The sequence below is a fragment of the Chelonia mydas genome, chromosome 10 (genome assembly GCF_015237465.2).
Source record: "Chelonia mydas isolate rCheMyd1 chromosome 10, rCheMyd1.pri.v2, whole genome shotgun sequence".
Lineage (NCBI taxonomy): Eukaryota > Metazoa > Chordata > Testudines > Cheloniidae > Chelonia > Chelonia mydas.
The window spans coordinates 32,653,444-32,671,032 of NC_051250.2; the positions used below are offsets into that span (position 1 = coordinate 32,653,444).

At 46.9% G+C, this 17,589-nt stretch overlaps 1 protein-coding gene across 1 annotated transcript in view; it reads right to left on the minus strand.

Moving 5' to 3' along the window:
• TRAP1 (TNF receptor associated protein 1) overlaps nt 1–17,589 on the minus strand; it is a 78,570-nt gene that overhangs the window by 47,380 nt on the left and 13,601 nt on the right. Inside the window, exons 2-4 of the mRNA XM_037910492.2 lie at nt 10,559–10,726; nt 8,718–8,800; nt 7,640–7,780 (exon numbers count right to left, since the gene is read on the minus strand). Coding sequence (XP_037766420.1) covers nt 7,640–7,780; nt 8,718–8,800; nt 10,559–10,726 — 392 coding nt within the window. The remainder of the gene's footprint in view (nt 1–7,639; nt 7,781–8,717; nt 8,801–10,558; nt 10,727–17,589) is intronic.

Sequence of the window (17,589 nt, forward strand, 5' to 3'; positions counted from 1 at the left end):
CAAACGCGGATCTGGGAGCTCTCTAGGTGGAGGAGTGACTTTATGTGACCGTTGGAGTAACACTGCTGTCTGTTTGTTGTTGTGTGCTTGCTTACCTTGTGCCTGCTTTATTTAAGTTTATGTGCTGAGCCTACTGGCCTGCGAGGCAAGGCTGAGAGCTTCCTAATGAGGCTCCACTTTGCCATCCTTAGACCCCTAATCCCTTTAGGATATCTTGACAAGAGGCTGGGGCTAACTGAGGGAGAAGAGGGGTTTAAAAAGCCAGCTCGTAAGCGACCAGAAGAGCGAGTGAACAGGAGCAGAAAACAGGGGAGTTTTGCGAGGGAGTTTAGAGAGGAAGCTTAAGAACCAGATATACCTAATATTCCCTAAATTTAGGGCAATAACCCATCCCCTCAAAACAAAAAACAAAAACCCAACATTTGTAAGTGCTTGCATAAAAATGGAAGAAATCTAAATACTAGATGGCTGAACTTGAGTGCCTGGTATTAAATGAGGATATTTATATAACAGACATCACAAAAACTTGGTGGAATGATGATAATCCATGGGACATGGTAATATCAGGTACCAAGTATATAAGAATGGCCATGTAGGTCACAGTGGTGGGAGAGTGACACTATATGTGAAAGGAAGCATACAGTGAAAATTTTAAATGAATCCAACTGTACCATAGAATCTCTATGGACATAAATTCCATGCTCAAATAATATAGAATATAGCAATAAGAATATATTATCAACCGCCTCACTGGGATGTTGACAGTGATTGTGAAATACTCAGGTTGATTAGAGATGCCACAAAATCAGAAAACTCAATAATAATGGGGGATTTCAACTATCCCCATATTGACTGGGAACATGTTACCTCAAGGTGTGATGCAGAGATAAAATTTCAAGATACCATTAATGACTACTTCTTGGAGCCATTCTGGATTTAGTCCTACGTGAAGCACAGGTTCTGGTCTAAGAGACAAATATAGCTGAACCGCTCAGTAACAGCAACAATCATGTAATTAAATTTAACATCCTTGCAGGAGGGAAAATACCAAAGAAACCCACCACAGTAGCATTTAACTTCAAAAAGGGGAACTAAACAAAAATGAGGAGGCTAGTTAAACAGAAATCAAAAGGAACAGTCACGAGTGAAATGCCTGTAAGCTTCATGGAAAATTTTAAAAAACACCATAATAAAGGCTCAAATTATATGTATACCTCACATAAACAAAAGTAGTAAGAGGATCAAAAAAATGTGACCATGGCTAAACAACAGAGTAAAATAGGCAGTTAGAGACAAAAAAACATTTTCTGAAACATGGAGGTCAAATCCTACTGAGGAAAATAGAAAGGAGCATAAACTGTGGCAAGTGTAAAAGTATAATCAGGCAGGCCAAAAAAGAATTTGAAGACCAATAGCAAAAGACACAAAAACTAACAGCAGATTTATTTTTTAAGTACATCAGAAGCTGAAAGCCTGCTAAACAATCAGTGGGGCCACTGGACAACTAAGGTGCTAAAGGAGCACTCAAAGAAGAAAACACTGTTACAGAGAAGCTAAATGAAGTCTCTGCATTAGTCTTCACTGCAGAGGATGTGAGGAAATTCCCACACCTAAGTCATTCTTTTTAGGTGACAAATCTGAGGTACTGTCCCAGATTGAGGTGTCATTAGAGGTGGTTTTGGAACAAATTGATAAATTAAACAGTAATAAGTCATCAGGACCAGATGGTATTCATCCAGGAGTGCTGAAGGAACTCATATATGAAACTGCAGAGATGGGACACTAGATAGGGAGGGCTCTGAGTTACTACAGAAAATTCTTTCCCAGGTGTCTCCCTGGTGGGTCTTTCCCACATGCTCAAGGCCTAACCCAGGGGGTGGGCAAACTTTTTGGCCCAAGGGCCACATCTGAGTATGGAAATTGTATGGTGAGCCATGAATGCTCATGAAATTGGGGGTTGGGGTGGGGGGGGAGGGGGAGGGCTAGGGCTCTGGCTGGGGCTGTGGGTTCTGGGATGGGGCTGGGGATGAGGGGTTGTGGGTCCTGGGGTCCCAGCCTTCGGCCCTGCTCAGCCTGCTGCCTGCCTGGATGAACAGAACCCCAGGCTGGCAGCGGGCTTGGAGGCTGGGACCCCGGCTGGCAGGAGCCATCGGATAGAATAGAAGGCCGGCTGCGGGGCTGAGTGGGGCCGGCAGCCAGGACCCCAGCTGGCAGGAGCTGGCGGCCAGAACCCCAGACCGGCAGAGAGTTGAGCCACTCAGCCCGCTGCCAGTCTGGGATTCCGGCCGCCGGCCCTGCTCAGCCCGCTGCAGGCCTGGGATACCAGCTGCCAGACCCCGCTTACCTCACTGCCAGTCTGGGGTTCCAGCCCCATGCCAGCTGGGGTCCGGGCCTCTGGCCCCGCTTAGCCTGCTGCAGGCCTGGGGTACCAGCAGCAAGCCCGGGGCTCTGCTCCTGGCCTCGGCACAGCGCTCTGCAGCTGGCCCCAGCCTGAGGCCCACTGGCCCCAGCCTGAGGCAGTGAGGGGTGCAGACAGGGGCAAGAGGGGGCGCAGCTCAGCACCACCACTTTAAAAGTTGTTCCTGGTCCTGGTTTGCTGCTTATATCAGACCATGTCTGCGTTTGACCTTGTGCGTGCCCTATGTCGCCATTTTTCCCCCCACTGACAGTTGAGGGGAACATTTGAAAAAATGGCAGCTCCTAAGAAAGCAAAGTTAGATGTCCGTACATTTCAGCCTTCTTGGACAGACACATCTGGATTTATTCAAAAGAAGAACCGTGCTGTTTGTGCTTTCTGTTGTGAAAGTGTTGTTTATCGCACATCAAGTGTTCGATGACATTTTGAAACGAAGCACGAGAAAACCTTTCTTGACGAAGCAGACAAGACTGAATCGATCAAAAACGCAGTAGCAGGAAATGAGAAGCAAAGCAGTGTTTTTAAAAGCTTAAGTGTGAGTAAAAATCAAGCTACAGAAGAAAGTTACAAGATTGCACAGTGCATTGCAAAAAACTGAAAGCCATTTACAGAGGGGGAACATATCAAAAGTTTTTCTCAGCAGTTCGGAGATTTTGTTCAATGATTTGCCAAATAAACATACAATCATATCTAGAATAAAAGAATTGCCTGTCTGACAGAACAGCTGAGAGAAGCATAAGCGAAATGGCAGAAAACATTAAGGAAAAGCAGATGACTGCATTAAAAGACACAGCAGTGTTTAGCGTTGCAGTTGATGACAGAGTGGATATAAACGACTTTCCACGTTTGACAGTTGTTGCAAGATATTGTGCTTCCGATGAAATCCAAGAGGAACTTTGTTGCCAAAAACCCCTGCATGGCACAACAAAGGGGAAAGATATAGTGGAAAGTTTTATAAACCATTCTGAAGAACGAGGAGTTGACATCAGAAAAATATTTTGTGTGACAACAGATGGTGCTCCTGCCATGGTCAGAAAACAGAAGGGATTTGTAAAGTTACTTGAAGATCAAATTGGCCACCCAACAGTCAAATTTCACTGTATCATCCATCAAGAAAACCTGTGTTCTAAAATTTCTAATTCCGAACTTAATAATGTGATGAATACAGTGGTGCGAATTGTGAATTTCCTTGTTGCTCCATCTGCTTTGACTCACAGACAGTTTCAAGCACTGCTAGAAGAGATGGACAGTGCTTATAACAACATTCCCCTTCACAACAACATTCAGTGGCTAAGTAGTGGCAAGGTTTTGGTGCACTTTGTAAACTGTTTTGATGCAATCAAGGCCTTTTTGTCAGAAAAAGGACAAAACTAGCCCCAACTGGATGATGACAAATGGCTGTTTAAGCTCATGTTTATAACTGACATTGCTGCTCACCTAAACGAACTCAACCTCTGTTTCCAGGGCAAACGTGTCTGGATCTTTATGAAGCCTGGAAGGCATTTGTTGTAAAACTAGCAGTTTTTGCTCGGGATATTCAAAGTTCTACTTTCCACTACTTCCAACACGTAAAAGAGCTATCGACACGTTGCGCTATCAGTGTCGATGAGATTGGAATGTACATGCAAGAACTGAAATCAGAAATTTCTGACAGATTTCCAGCAATTTGGCCCCATGCTTTCTTTTCTAATTAAACCTGAAAAGTTAAAGTCACTTTTGTTGGTCTGTATTTCAGTGGATGGGTGTTGATTTCGAAATGCAGCTCATTCAGTTAAAAAGCTCAGAATTGTGAGCATCAAAGTTTGTAGATCTGCGGAGTGCACTTGAAGCTACCGAGAGAGATCATGGGTCCTCTATTCTGACCTGCTGGACGTCCCTGCACTGAAATTTAACGGTTTGAAAAAAATTGCATTTGCAATGCATTCAGCATTTGGATCCACGTACCTTTGTGAACAGGCATTTTCACACATGAAATTTATCCTCTGTCCCTCTCGGAGCTGGTTAACAACTGATCACTCAGAAGGCTGTGTGCAGCTTAAAGTATCCAAATACAAGCCAGACATTGGAAAACTCAGCAAGGAAAAGCAAGGGCAAGTATCACACTAAACTGATAAGATCTGCATTTAATTTAATTTTAAATGAAGCTTCTTAAACATTTTTAAAACCTTATTTACTTTACATACAACAACAGTTTAGATATATAATGTAGACTTATAGAGAGACCTTCTAAAAACGTTAAAATGTATTACTGGCACGTGAAACCTGAAATTACAGTGAATAAATGAAGATTTGGCACACCACTTCTGAAAGGCCGCCGACCCCTGATATAAGGTATACTTGGATTTCAACAAGCCGCTGACAAGGTCCCTCACCAAAGGCTCTTAAGCAAAGTAGGCAGACACAAGATAAGAGGGAAGGTCCTCTCATGGATCAGTAACTGCTTAAAAAAATAGGAAAAAGAGGGGAGGAACAAATTGTCAGTTTTCATAGCGAACAGGGGTAAACAACAGGATCCCCAAGGATCTGTACTGGGACCAGTGCTGTTCAACATATTCAAAAACGAGCTGGAAAAAGGGGTAAACAGTGAGGTGGCAAAATTTTCAGACAAGATAGTTAAATACGAAGCTAACTGTGAACAGTTACAGAGAGATCTCACAAAACTGGGTGATGGTATCAAAATGGTAGATGAAATCCAATACTGAGAAGAGCAAAGTAACGTACATTGGAAAACACAATCCCAACTATGCATACAAAATGAAGGTAATAGCTAATTTAGACCCCACTCAACAAAGACATCTTGAACTCATGGTGTATCTCTGAAAACATCTGCTCAAAAAAACAGCAGTCAAAAAAGTTAATAATGTCAGGAACCATTAAGAAAGGTATAGCTAATAAGACAGAAAATATCGTAACGCCACTATGGAAATCCATGGTACACCCTTGAATACCACATGCAGCTCTGGTCATCTCATCTCAAAAACATATATTAGACTTGGAATAAGTAGAGAAAATGGCAACCAAAATGATTAGAGGTAAGGAATAGTTGCCATATGAGGAGAGATTAAAAAGACTGGGACTGTTCTGCTTAGAAAAGAGACAACCGAGGTGGGGATATGATAGAGGTCTTTCTCCATGGTATGGAGAAAGTGAATAGGGAAGTGTTATTTACCCTTTCAGATAACACAAGAATCAGACTTCACTCAATGAAATTAATAGGCAGCAGGTTAAACAAACATAAGGAAGTACTTCTTCAAACAACCTAGAGTCAACCCGTGGAACTCACTGCAAGGGGATGTTGTGAAGGCCAAAAGCATAACTGGGTTCAAAAATAATTAGATAAATTCACGGAGGACAGGTCCATCAATGGCTATTAGCCAAAATGGTCAGGGAGAGAACCCAATGCCATGTCCAAAACCCAAAGCATGCCCTGCAAATCCCAGGAAGAGCAGATATGGGCTCGACAGGAACTGCATCCCAGTGCTGGGATTACAGCTGTGTCTAGGTCTCTAATGAAGAAATCACTTGCTTAGACAATGGCCAAGGAAATATAACAACACTGTGAAACTCAGAAAGTAACAAATACAATTCACTAATCCAGGGATTCTCAAACACTCCCTACTGTGGAACACAACACACACGTTGTATTGCCCAGCCCCAGTCTTCCCACTCATGATCACTTATCATCCCTATGGCAACTGCAGCAGGCCCTTACGTGGAAAAGTAGAAGTATCTAGTATATTTTAACAGTCTCCGAAGACATAAGTGCTTTGTCCTTTGTGATAAAGATTACTTACGCTGTGTCCTTTGGGCTTCATCTCATCTCCCTGTCCCCTCCGTTCTGCTCCCTTCCCCCTACACATTCCCGTCTCTTGTCCTCCTTCTCCCCTCAATGTGCTGCCCAGCTACCCCATCCCCTGGTCCCCTTGGCACTCCTCTAGGGCCTGCCGGTGCCTCAAAGCTCCAGACTCACTGGTCACTCTGGCCCATGAGGAAAGCTCCTGCTTCCTCTCCGATTATATAGCAGTGACCCCAGTGTAGGCACCTAAGCTCATTCCAAGATTTTTTTTTTTTTTTTTTTTTTTTAAAAGGAAGAGCCCGGCCAACAACAGAAGCAACTAGAAACAGAGAGAAGATTGGGCTCCACGTGACCAACTAGCGCTCTGCGGGCCACAGCTTGGGAGTGTTCTCCCTACCCTAAAAACTGCCTCTCTTTTGCTCCTAGAAAAAGTGAAAGCATCTCTGCCCTCCTTTCTCTGCCTCTGCAAGAGGAACAGTGCATTCTCCCCCTGCCACAAGAGAGATGACGCCAGAGATGCACTCCCTTTCCTCTGGAGCATGCTGCATAAGAAAGAAATGTCACATAAATTTGGATACCGAGTAAATTCCACGACCCCTCTGCCAGCAGCAGGTACCCCTCAAACTCCAACCTTGACTCGGGCAGCAGGAAGCAAGAACATTTGAAAGACAAGGCACCAGAGATCTGCCTGCCAGAGAGTTTTAGTCATCCGTGAAGTGCAGCTTTATGGTGAAATATTTCATAGCTCAATACCAGGAAACCAGAGTTAGGGGACTCGCTCATCCTGACAGAGCAGGTGTGGCTGGGAGAGGGACACAACAAACCAGGGGAGGGTTGCCCTCACCGTACCAGCACCTCCTGCAGAGCTAGTTAGGACGGGAGCTCTGCCTGTTGTCAGCACATGAGGTCTCAGACCTAGAGAAGAGCAGAGTCTCGGTAAAGAAAACCCCCGCATGCACACACTGTACTGCAGCATGCTATGCACCTGGCTGCCCTCCTCCCACATGGGAGGCTGCCTTTTAGTGGGGATACATGCACAGAACATGGAAAGTGCTTTAGTCCCAGCATGGTAACAGGCACTATGGGAGAAGCCACAGGTTGTTTCCAGGAAAGGGCTGGAGCAGGTGAGGGCAACCCTCCCCTGGTTTGTGGTGTCCCCCTCCCAGCCACTCAGGGGCATGGTATGGGTGGGCGGGGGGCACAAACTTGCTGGCCTTTCATCAAAGCTTGGGGTTACAGACTCAATCTAGCATCACTGTTGAGCATTGACCAGCCCTGCAGATACCCAGCTGTGAAGGGCCAGGGGCACAGGGAGGCTGTCGAGACTGATGAGGGTTACACTCCAGCTCAGCTTCTACTGGGCTTCAGCTGGGATAAGCTGTGCAGCAAAGTGACTTCCTGTTCCTCTTGCCAGCAAAGGGAGATACCTGGATGGTGATGGTTCCCTTCTCGCTGTCTGTCTGCAGGTGAATCTCCATCTCTGGTAAGACCTTCCCTTCAGACATCAGCTTATGACGCAGCTTTTCCAGTGCATCGCTGCCATTGGAGATCAGCTCCCGGATAAACACCTGGGGAAGGAACATTGTTATGTACTGCAGCCTCTGTCTAGCCAGCACCGCTCCCAGCCAGCTGTGTGGCACCCCCACAGCGTTCAGGGCACGCTGCTGGCTCATACACAGGTTTTTATCCCAACAGAGGGACTTGTCGAGAGACAGACACGCAGACTGCAACACTCTAGGTGTGGCCATGTCACAGCCCCTAAACGGGGTACCAGAAGAGGAGGGGTTTGAGGCAGCATTCTTTACGCTGGCACCGTTGGCTCCTATGGAAAGGATATGTGGGTTTTTAGCACTTTAGTCTTCTGAGTGATACTGATGCCAGACCCCAGAGTGCATCCTTTCCAATGGAGTCAGAAGTCCCAGAGTGAAGCTTCCTTTCCCAAACATGGCTGGATGGTGTGTATAGGCAAGGCCTTAGTCAAAAATCTGGAGCACACTCCATTCTCGCCAGGGCTCAAAGACATACCTCTGCCGGCGAGAACAGGGCAGCCTTCTATCAATCCCTGAATTTAAAATGCTGCACTAAAAAGCTAAGGGAGAAAAGTGGCCAGTAAAAGGAAGGGGATAGTTCCAGTGAGGCAGCAGGCTAGCACAGCACTGCCTTGACTCCATTAACGCCATCGTGCTGGAACGCTACATGCAGTGCAGCACAGAGCCAACTGTATTTCTCCATTTAGTGGTGTGGGGGCTGGTTTGTTTAAACTTGGTGCTAAAACACAGCCAATTGCCAGAGCCAAAACAGGCCTACTGAGTCATCTAGATGTATTTACATATGAAATTAAAAACATACTCTGTTGGGAAGTCAAGCAGGCATTTCCACTGCAAGGGCAGCGTCTCGCCCTGCCACAGACAGACAGACACAGATAGATATATAGATAGAGATATATACACATGGCTTTGCAAACAGAAACTTCACCAGCATCGGTATGATTAGCAGGTGACCTACCTCCTTCTCCGAGTACAAGGAACGTGCAACAATGTCCAACAGCTTCTTCGTCTCTGCCTGGAACTCATGTTTGGAGGCTTCTCCTAGAATTAATCACACACACGCACACCCAAGGGCATTTCACACAGTTCTCTCATACAGGAAAGGCACACACAGCCTCACTAGTGTGCCTCAGCCTCTCAGGGCCCTGGCTAGGAGTGGCAGGGGATATGGGCATCTATGGCCTCCATGGAAACTGCCAACAAAGGCGCTATTTATTTCGAAATGTGAGAATGGTTTTTGCCATGTGGGCACACTATCAGCCTAGACAAGGGCTGAGACAACACATAGACTGCAGAATGGCCATTAGACGATATATTATGTGAGTTCAGGTCACTACCTGTCTGGGCTGAAGCTGAATCAGTGACCTAGACGTGAAAAATTACACTCCATTCCTGATCCATGGAGCCATCCAATCCCCAAATCTTCATCTCTAAAAATGCCCTCCCCTGCTTCGTAGCCAATCCTCCCCCCTCTAATTTTTAGAGGGCCACACGCTGCCAGATGTGAGCCCTCGCTGTTGTACCAAATAGAGGCTGGTGGGGAAAGGGAGCTCCAACATGTAAAGGAGCTATCTGCAAACACCCCACTCTAAGAGCTTTCAACAAGCACTCTAAGTTCCCAACATAAAAAGCATACTCCAAGTAAAACAGAAGAAGCCATTGTGTTAATCTGGCACCTCTCTGCTGAAGCACCCTTGATACTGCACACACCCCGCTGATTAATATACTTAATCTTTCTCAATGACAACAGCGGCTCAAAGAGAACAACACTTTACAAAATGCTTCTCTCAATAGGCTCTCTTTCAGGCTCTTTTTAAAAGGCCCGATCTTTGGCATTTCCTGTTAGACACACTTAAGACACTAGCAGCACAGTCAAAGTTACCCGTGACCTGTCACATGTCTGCAGCTGCTTGCAGACAAAACCCCAGATTCTCTGACCCCAGAGAGCAAGATGATGGGTGCAGGGGGACCAAGTTCATTTAAGGGCTTCATAGCCCTGGATCTTCAAAAATACAAGGTGTATGGAAAAGGCCTTGGAATATTGAGTTTAAGATGCTATTTCTGTGTTCAGATAACTCACATGACTTTGTTTTAAAGCAGCTCTGTTTGGAGGCAGGCAAAGCAATTAGTTCTAACTAAAGGGATGACAGCATGATTTTAATCAGAGATCTCCATCATCAAAAGCAATGAGCTGGGCACACACAGTTCACCTATGTAACAATAGATGTAACAGCAGGCAAGAGGCAGGTCCTTTGGAACCGCTACCTACACACACGAAAGTTACATCCACCAGAGCACACTGCAGGCTTCTGCCAGACTGCAACTATAGAGGTGCGTCTATCTCCCTCTTAAGTAGTTTTATTTCTCAACAGGTTCATGCTTCCTGCGAGATATTGAGAGGGTACAGGGGTGAACCTGTTCCTGCTGTTTTATTCTTTACTCTGTATTTACGACTTTGCTAGAGGGATGTTTGCCTTGTGTTCATTCTGGTAATTTTATTTTTGCTAGGATACCTAGCAGTCCTTGACTATGAGACTCCAAGAATTTACTGTTATTGAAGCATCAATGACAACTTCCTTCCACAAGTCTCGAAAGTCCATCCCAAAAGCCATTCTAACTGATGGGATGACAAACACCTGCACCTCTCCCACTCCAGAGGTGGGAAAGGTACCTTGGGAGATAGCCCCAAGCTCCTGCCCTCCCAGTTAGGCACTGTTTTGCCAAGGCAGTGCCATTTCACTGGGTTTTCAACGCACCCCAAGAGACTTCCTTCCCGTGATATCCCCAGCCTCTGCTCACCTTTCACATTCTCTGTATTGCTGATGATGGTGTGCAGGGGCTCCTCTTCCTTGTTCTCAGCTGCCTGGGTACTGTACTTCTGCCCAGCAAGAACGCTGAAGGCAGCTAAGTTGTGCCGGGGGACTGGGAAATGGAGGGCTGCTCTCTGAAGACATGTGGTTCCTCTTCCTAGAAGATGCAATTCAAGCGGTTTTAGTCTAAATCACACATATTAGAGATAGGAAAGCTCTGTCAAGGTCACAATTCCCTTTCCTAAGGGCTAATGCAGGATTGCTCCCTAAGGTACACTGTCCTATGCATTGTCCAGTTGAGTTTTCAATCCCCACATGATCGGGCTCCGGCCGGAGCCTGGGCTCTGAGACCCAGCAAGGGGGGGGAAGGTCGCAGAGCTGAGCCAAAACATCACATTGCTTAGCCCCATAGCACAAGCCCAAGTAAACTGACCCAGGCTCTGAGACTTGCTACTGCAGGTCTTTTTTTTTTTTTTTTGCAGTGTAAAGATACTGCTATATTTTACTGACAGAAAGTTTTCCTACTATCAAATCTGTTTTCCTTTACTCAGTTACATTTCATTACTCCTGGTTACATCCCATTTGACCACCCCCTATAGAATTCTACTCCAATTTGGCCCTTACACCTGGTGGTTTATGATACCGGCAGTAAACATTCAACCCTGAGCTCTCAAAGATGCCTCCTTTGGCAGAGTGTAGCTACTGGTCAGAATGCCAGAATCACACCCCCCGGCAGAGCCAGTTTTAGGAGTAAACAGCACATGCTGCCTCTCAGGGTTCTATCAGAAGCAAGAGTCACAACCCGAAAAGCTATAAAAGAGAATGAAACGAAAACAAACACTGGCTACTAACCAACATTTGCAGCACTTGGCAGATACAAAGCACTGTCTTATATTAGTGCTCAGTGTGATTATCTATGTTGTGAAGACAAAAGGAAATGGTGCTAAAACGATGTTCCAATGTAGAAGGCAAGGCAAATATATTCAGAGGTGGGCGAACGTGCATGCAGCCACATAACCACATATTCAAGCTGGTTTCAGGTGGACTGGGTTATGCCAGTTCCACAGGAAAACAATGGTGTACGAGAACCTCAAAAGGCCCTTTTAAGAAAGCTTGAGATCCAACAGGCCCTGTAACACACAGAAGCAATTTCCAGACTTTACCTCCTTCAGGTTTCCACTGTATATTTTACACCTAATGAGCAGCAAACTCTGCTGCATTCCACTTGCCAAGACTGAGTGGTCCTGAGCCTGGGGCTGAGGGGAAATTATCAGGCAGAGGAGGGTACATTAATTCACCTCCTCCATGACAATGGATACAAAATGGAATAAGAATGCTCTGGCAAGTGGATGGGTGGTTTTCCACCCTTCGCCATTCCAGCCCAGTATTAAGCTGCAGCTCATCCCACATTGCGAGTTGCAGAGCTTCCTTCGGGCCAGGTGGGGCGAGGGAGAGAACCTGGTCAAGCCACAAAAGCCAGGAGCGGGCGGCAACAGCAGACAATTCTGGGCTTTTACAAAAACTCTTTTTTGCCCTTGTAGGCTGTTTCATCAGCCGAGGAAGCGAAGCAAACTCCAGGTTTAAGTCTGTTATAAAGGCCCTTACCTCTGGGCCCCATTCATTATTTATTGTTTACAACAACAGGTACAAACAAAATAAAACTATCCAACCAAAAATGCTGATTAGAATCCCAAGAACCTTGCTGCCTCTACCAGCGTGTGTGTTTGTGTGTGTGCACGTGCGCGCGCACACACCACACCCCTCCCCTGGTACCCCTTTGGATCCAGCTTCCTCTTCCAGCCATGTGATAGGCAGAAATCTCTTAACCCTTTCCAGGCTGCTGCTTTTACCTCGACACAGTACCTGATACAACTTACCACCCCTTACCCTTCACAAACATGTCCCATAGTCCTCTAGTTGTTGTCTGGCTGATCCAAGTCCCTTCCAAGGTCAGCTGATGCTGGCCCTAACCAACCTAGCAGATGATGCTGACTACCAACATACAGTTAACACCCCTAAAACACACACAGACATTTAGTATCTGCCATTCTGAAGCTCTGAAAAGACCAAGGTATATCTCAATCCAAATGCATCAGAACCAGAGCTCTCAGCATTACTGTCGCCCATCCAAAAGGTAAGCAGCTCTGCTGCTTCCCTACGCCTCAGACCCTAGGCTGAGCCAGTTATCAACCCCAAATAGTCCCTTACCATGTCTCCCATTCAAAAACAGTTCCAAGACATGATGCACTTTTCCAGCCAGAACCCCCAATTATTTCTCAATTAGTTCTGTCCTTAAAGAGCCTGTGAATAGCTCTCATGCACTTGAATACCTCCTACACCCATAACTGCTCTATCACACACAGTTCTGCCTCATTGTTCAAGCAAAAGTCTGTAGCTTTCATTCCAATGCATTTGTTGGACTGATCCAAGAAAATGAAGAAAAAGCCCACATGAATGAGGATCTAAGAACCGGAGAGTTCAGTATATGGTGAACCAGTCCATCACACTTAGCCCTGGTCTACACTACGAGTTTAGGTCGAATTTAGCAGCGTTAGGTCGATTTAACCCTGCACCCATCCACATGACCAAGCCTGTTTTGTCGACTTAAAGGGCTCTTAAAATTCATTTCTGTACTCCTCCCCGGCGAGGGGATTACCTCTAAAATAGACCTCGCTGGGTCGAATTTGGGGTCGTGTGGACGGACGGTATTGGCCTCCAAGACCTATCCCGGAGTGCTCCATTGTGACCGCTCTGGACAGCACTCTCAACTCAGATGCACTGGCCAGGTAGACAGGAAAAGCCCCGGGAACGTTTGAATTTCATTTCCTGTTTGGCCAGCGTGGCAAGCTGATCAGCACAGGTGACCATGCAGTCCCAGAATAGCAAAAGAGCTCCAGCATGGACCGAACGGGAGGTACTGGATCTGATCGCTGTATGGGGAGAAGAATCCATGCAGGCAGAACTCCGTTCCAAAAGATGAAATGCCAATACATTTGCCAAAATCTCCAAGGGCGTGATGGACAGAGGCTACACCAGGGTCACACAGCAGTGCCACGTGAAAGTTAAGGAGCTGAGGCAATCCTACCAAAAAACAAAGGATGCAAACGGTCGCACTCGCTCAGAGCCCCATACATGCCACTTCTATGATGAGCTGCATGCAAGTCTAGGAGGGGCCCCCTACCACTACCCCACCACTGTCCGTGGACACCTGCAAGGGGGGAGTCTCACGCAACAGGGATGAGGCTTTTGTAGATGAGGAGGAGGTTGAGGATAGCACACAGCAGGCAAGCAGAGAATCCCTTCTCCCCGGTAGCCCGGAACTGTTCATGACCCCAGAGTCAATACCCTCCCAACGCGGGCTCACGGACCATGAAGCTGGAGAAGGCACCTCTGGTGAGTGTACCTTTGTAAATACAATACAGGATTTAAAAACAAACGTGTTTAATGATTAATTTGCCCTGAAGACTTGGAATGCATTTGTGGCCAGTATAGCTACTGGAAAAGTCTGTTAACATGTCTGGGGATGGAGCGGAAATCCTCCAGGAACATCTCCATGAAGCTCTCCTGGAGGTACTCCCAAAGCCTTTGCCACGCAGTGGGGCAAGACCCGTTCATGCTGAGCTGTTCGCGTTTGGCTGAGAGGGATCTTCCCTGATACTAGCCACGCGGTGGGGGGAGAGGGGAGTGAAGTACATGTGCTATGTAATGTGAATCACTTGATTCAGTGTGAAATAGTTTTCCCTTTGTTCTCTAAAATGTATCTTTTTAAATACTACTCTCCCTTTTTTCCCTCCTGCAGCAGCAAATGTTTCTGAGCTCCCCCTATCATCTCCATCCCAGAGGCTAGCACAGATTAGAAAGCGGAAAAAACACACTCGCGATGACATGTTCTCAGAGCTCATGCAGTCCTCCCGCACCGAAAGAGCTCAGCAGAATGCATGGAGGCAAACAATGGCAGAGTCCAGCAAAGCGTTAAATGAACACACTGAGAGGAGGGAGGAACACGCTGAGAGGAGGCAGGATGCAATGCTGAGCCTAATGGGGGAGCAAACTGACATGCTCAGGTGTCTGGCGGAGCTGCAGGAAAGGCAGCAGGAGCACATACTGCCGCTGCAGCCCCTGTATACCCGCCTGCCCTCCTTCCCAAGTTTCAAGTTCCATATCCTCCTCACGCAGACGCCCAAGAACACTGGGGGGGGGGGGGAAGGCTACAGGCACCCAGCCACTCCACCCCAGAGGATTGCCCAAGCAACAGAAGGCTGGTATTCAATAAGTTTTGAACTGTAGTATGGCCTTGTCCTTCCCTCCTCACCTCAACCACCACCCCACCCAGTGCCTCCCTCCTCATCCACCCCTCCCGGGCTACCTTGCGAGTTTCCCCCCTATTTGTGTGATGAATTAATAAAGAATGCATGATTTTGAAAGAATAATGACTTCATTGCCTCTGAAAGCGGTGATCAAAGGGGGGAGGTCAGCTGGCTTACAGGGAAGTAGAGTGAACCAAGGGGGCAGGTTTTCATCAAGGAGAAACAAACAGAACTGTCACACTGTAGCCTGGTCAGTCATGAAACTGGTTTTCAAAGCTTCTCTGATGCTCAGGGCGCCCAGCCGTGCTCTCCTAATCACCCTGGTGTCTGGCTGTGCGTAATCAGCCGCCAGGAGATTTGCCTCAACCTCCCACCCCGCCATAAAAGTCTCCCCCTTACTCTCACAGATATTGTGGAGCACACAGCAAGCAGCAAAAACAATGGGAATATTGGTTTCACTGAGGTCTAACCGAGTCAGTAAACTGCACCAGCAAGCTTTTAAACATCCAAATGCACATTCTACCACCATTCTGCACTTGCTCAGCCTATAGTTAAACTGCTCCTTACTACTGTCCAGGGTGCCTGTGTATGGCTTCATGAGCCACGGCATGAAGGAGTAGGCTGGGTCCCCAAGGATAACTATTGGTATTTCAACATCCCCAACAGTAATTTTCTGGTCTGGGAATTAAGTCCCTTCTTGCAGCTGCTCGAACAGCCCGGAGTTCCTAAAGATGCGAGCGTCATGTACCTTTCCCGGCCATCCCATGTTGACATCAGTGAAACATCCCTTGTGATCCACCAGTGCTTGCAGCACCATTGAAAAGTACCACTTGCGGTTTACGTACTGGCTGCCAAGGTGGTCCGGTCCCAAGATAGGGATATGTGTTCTGTCTGTCGCCCCACCACAGTTAGGGAACCTCACTGGCAGCAAAGCCATCCACTCTGACCTGTACAATTCCCAGAGTCACTGCCTTGATAGCAGCGACTCAGTGATTGCGTTGGCTACTTGGATCACAGCAGCCCCCACAGTAGATTTGACCACTCCAAATTGATTCCCAACTGACCGGTAGCTGCCTGGTGTTGCAAGCTTCCAGAGGGCTATCGCCACTCACTTCTCAACTGTGAGGGCTACTCTCATCTTGGTATTCTAGCACTTCAGGGCAGGCGAAAGCAAGTCACAAAGATCCATGGAAGTGCCCTTACGCATGCGAAAGTTTCGCAGCCACTGGGAATCATCCCAGGCCCGCAACACTATGCGGTCCCACTGGTCTGTGTTTGTTTGCTGGGCCCAGAATCGGCGTTCCACTGTATCAACCAGCCCTATGCCACTGTGATGTCCCAGTTGCCACAGCCCGTGCTTTCAGGAACGTCTGTGTCCACGTCCTCATCAAAATCGCCCTCATGCTGGCGTCTCTTAGCCCGGTTCTACACATACTCCAGGAAAACGCACGAGGTGTTTACAATGCTCAAAACAGCAGCGGTGAGCTGAGCGGGCTCCATGCTTGTCGTGGTATGGCGTCTGCAGGAGAGCAGAGTTGCAGCGGAAGCGGTGGATGACGATGGATGCCACGAGAATAGATATTTATACAGAACGACGAGAGGACCTGCGAAGTGGATTCATGGCACGAGGAGAGCAGGAGAGCAGAGTTGCAGCGGAAGTGGTGGATGACGACAGTTAGCAGTCCTACTGCACTGTCTGCTGACAGCACTATGGAGTCTGCACAGAAAAAAGGGGCGAAATGATTGTCTGCCTTTGCTTTCACGGAGGGAGGGGTGACTGACGACATGCACTCAAAACCACCAGCAACAATGTTTTTGCCCCATCAGACATTGGGAGCTCAACCCAGAATTCCAATGGGCAGTGGAGACTGCAGGAACTGTGGGATAGCTACCCACAGTGCAACACTCCGAAAGTCAACGCTAGCCACGGTACTGTGGACGCACTCTGCCGACTTAATGTGCTTAGTGGGGACACATACAATTGACTGTATAAAATTGCTTCCTAAAAATCGACTTCTATAAATTCAACCTAATTTCGTAGTGTAGACATACCCTAAGAGAAGGGTCAGCTCAGGAAGAGACACAGGCAATGCCTGACCCAGCCTGGGCTTTACACTCTGACATTTTAACCCTGTGGTGCAGAACAAACAAACAAAAAAATCTGCAAATACACCCACACTCAGGAATCACGGAATATGAGAGGAGCTTTGCCCAGTCACTGCCTCCAATGACCCAAAAAGAAAAACAATCCGCTGGCATTTTCCTCCCATTCTCAAGTCAACTTCTGTCATCAGGTTTACAAACAGCAAGTCCTGAGAGTCTGTTCAACCAATATACACAAACAGAATGCTGCCCCCACACACAAGTGCTGGATCTCTCTGGAAACCCCAAATATTTATAATTCTTGGCCTAGTCACATCTTCTGCCTCTCTCTCTCCAAAGCACAATGAATAAATCATCATCAATCAATTCCAAGGTTATTTTTGGATCTGTATAATATTTGGTCTTAATATCATTAATTAATAGCCGGCATTGTGTCAGCCAAAGACAAACTGTTAAATTCAAGCTGCAGCTTTTTCAGATCATTTGCCTCCTGTGAAAGACCCACAGCAATTTCAAGCCACAGAACCATGGCCATTTATATATGCAGAGTAAGTGAGAAAGTGCTCTCAGAACTAGCAAGGAAAAGCCACACACACAAAAACAGCTTGGG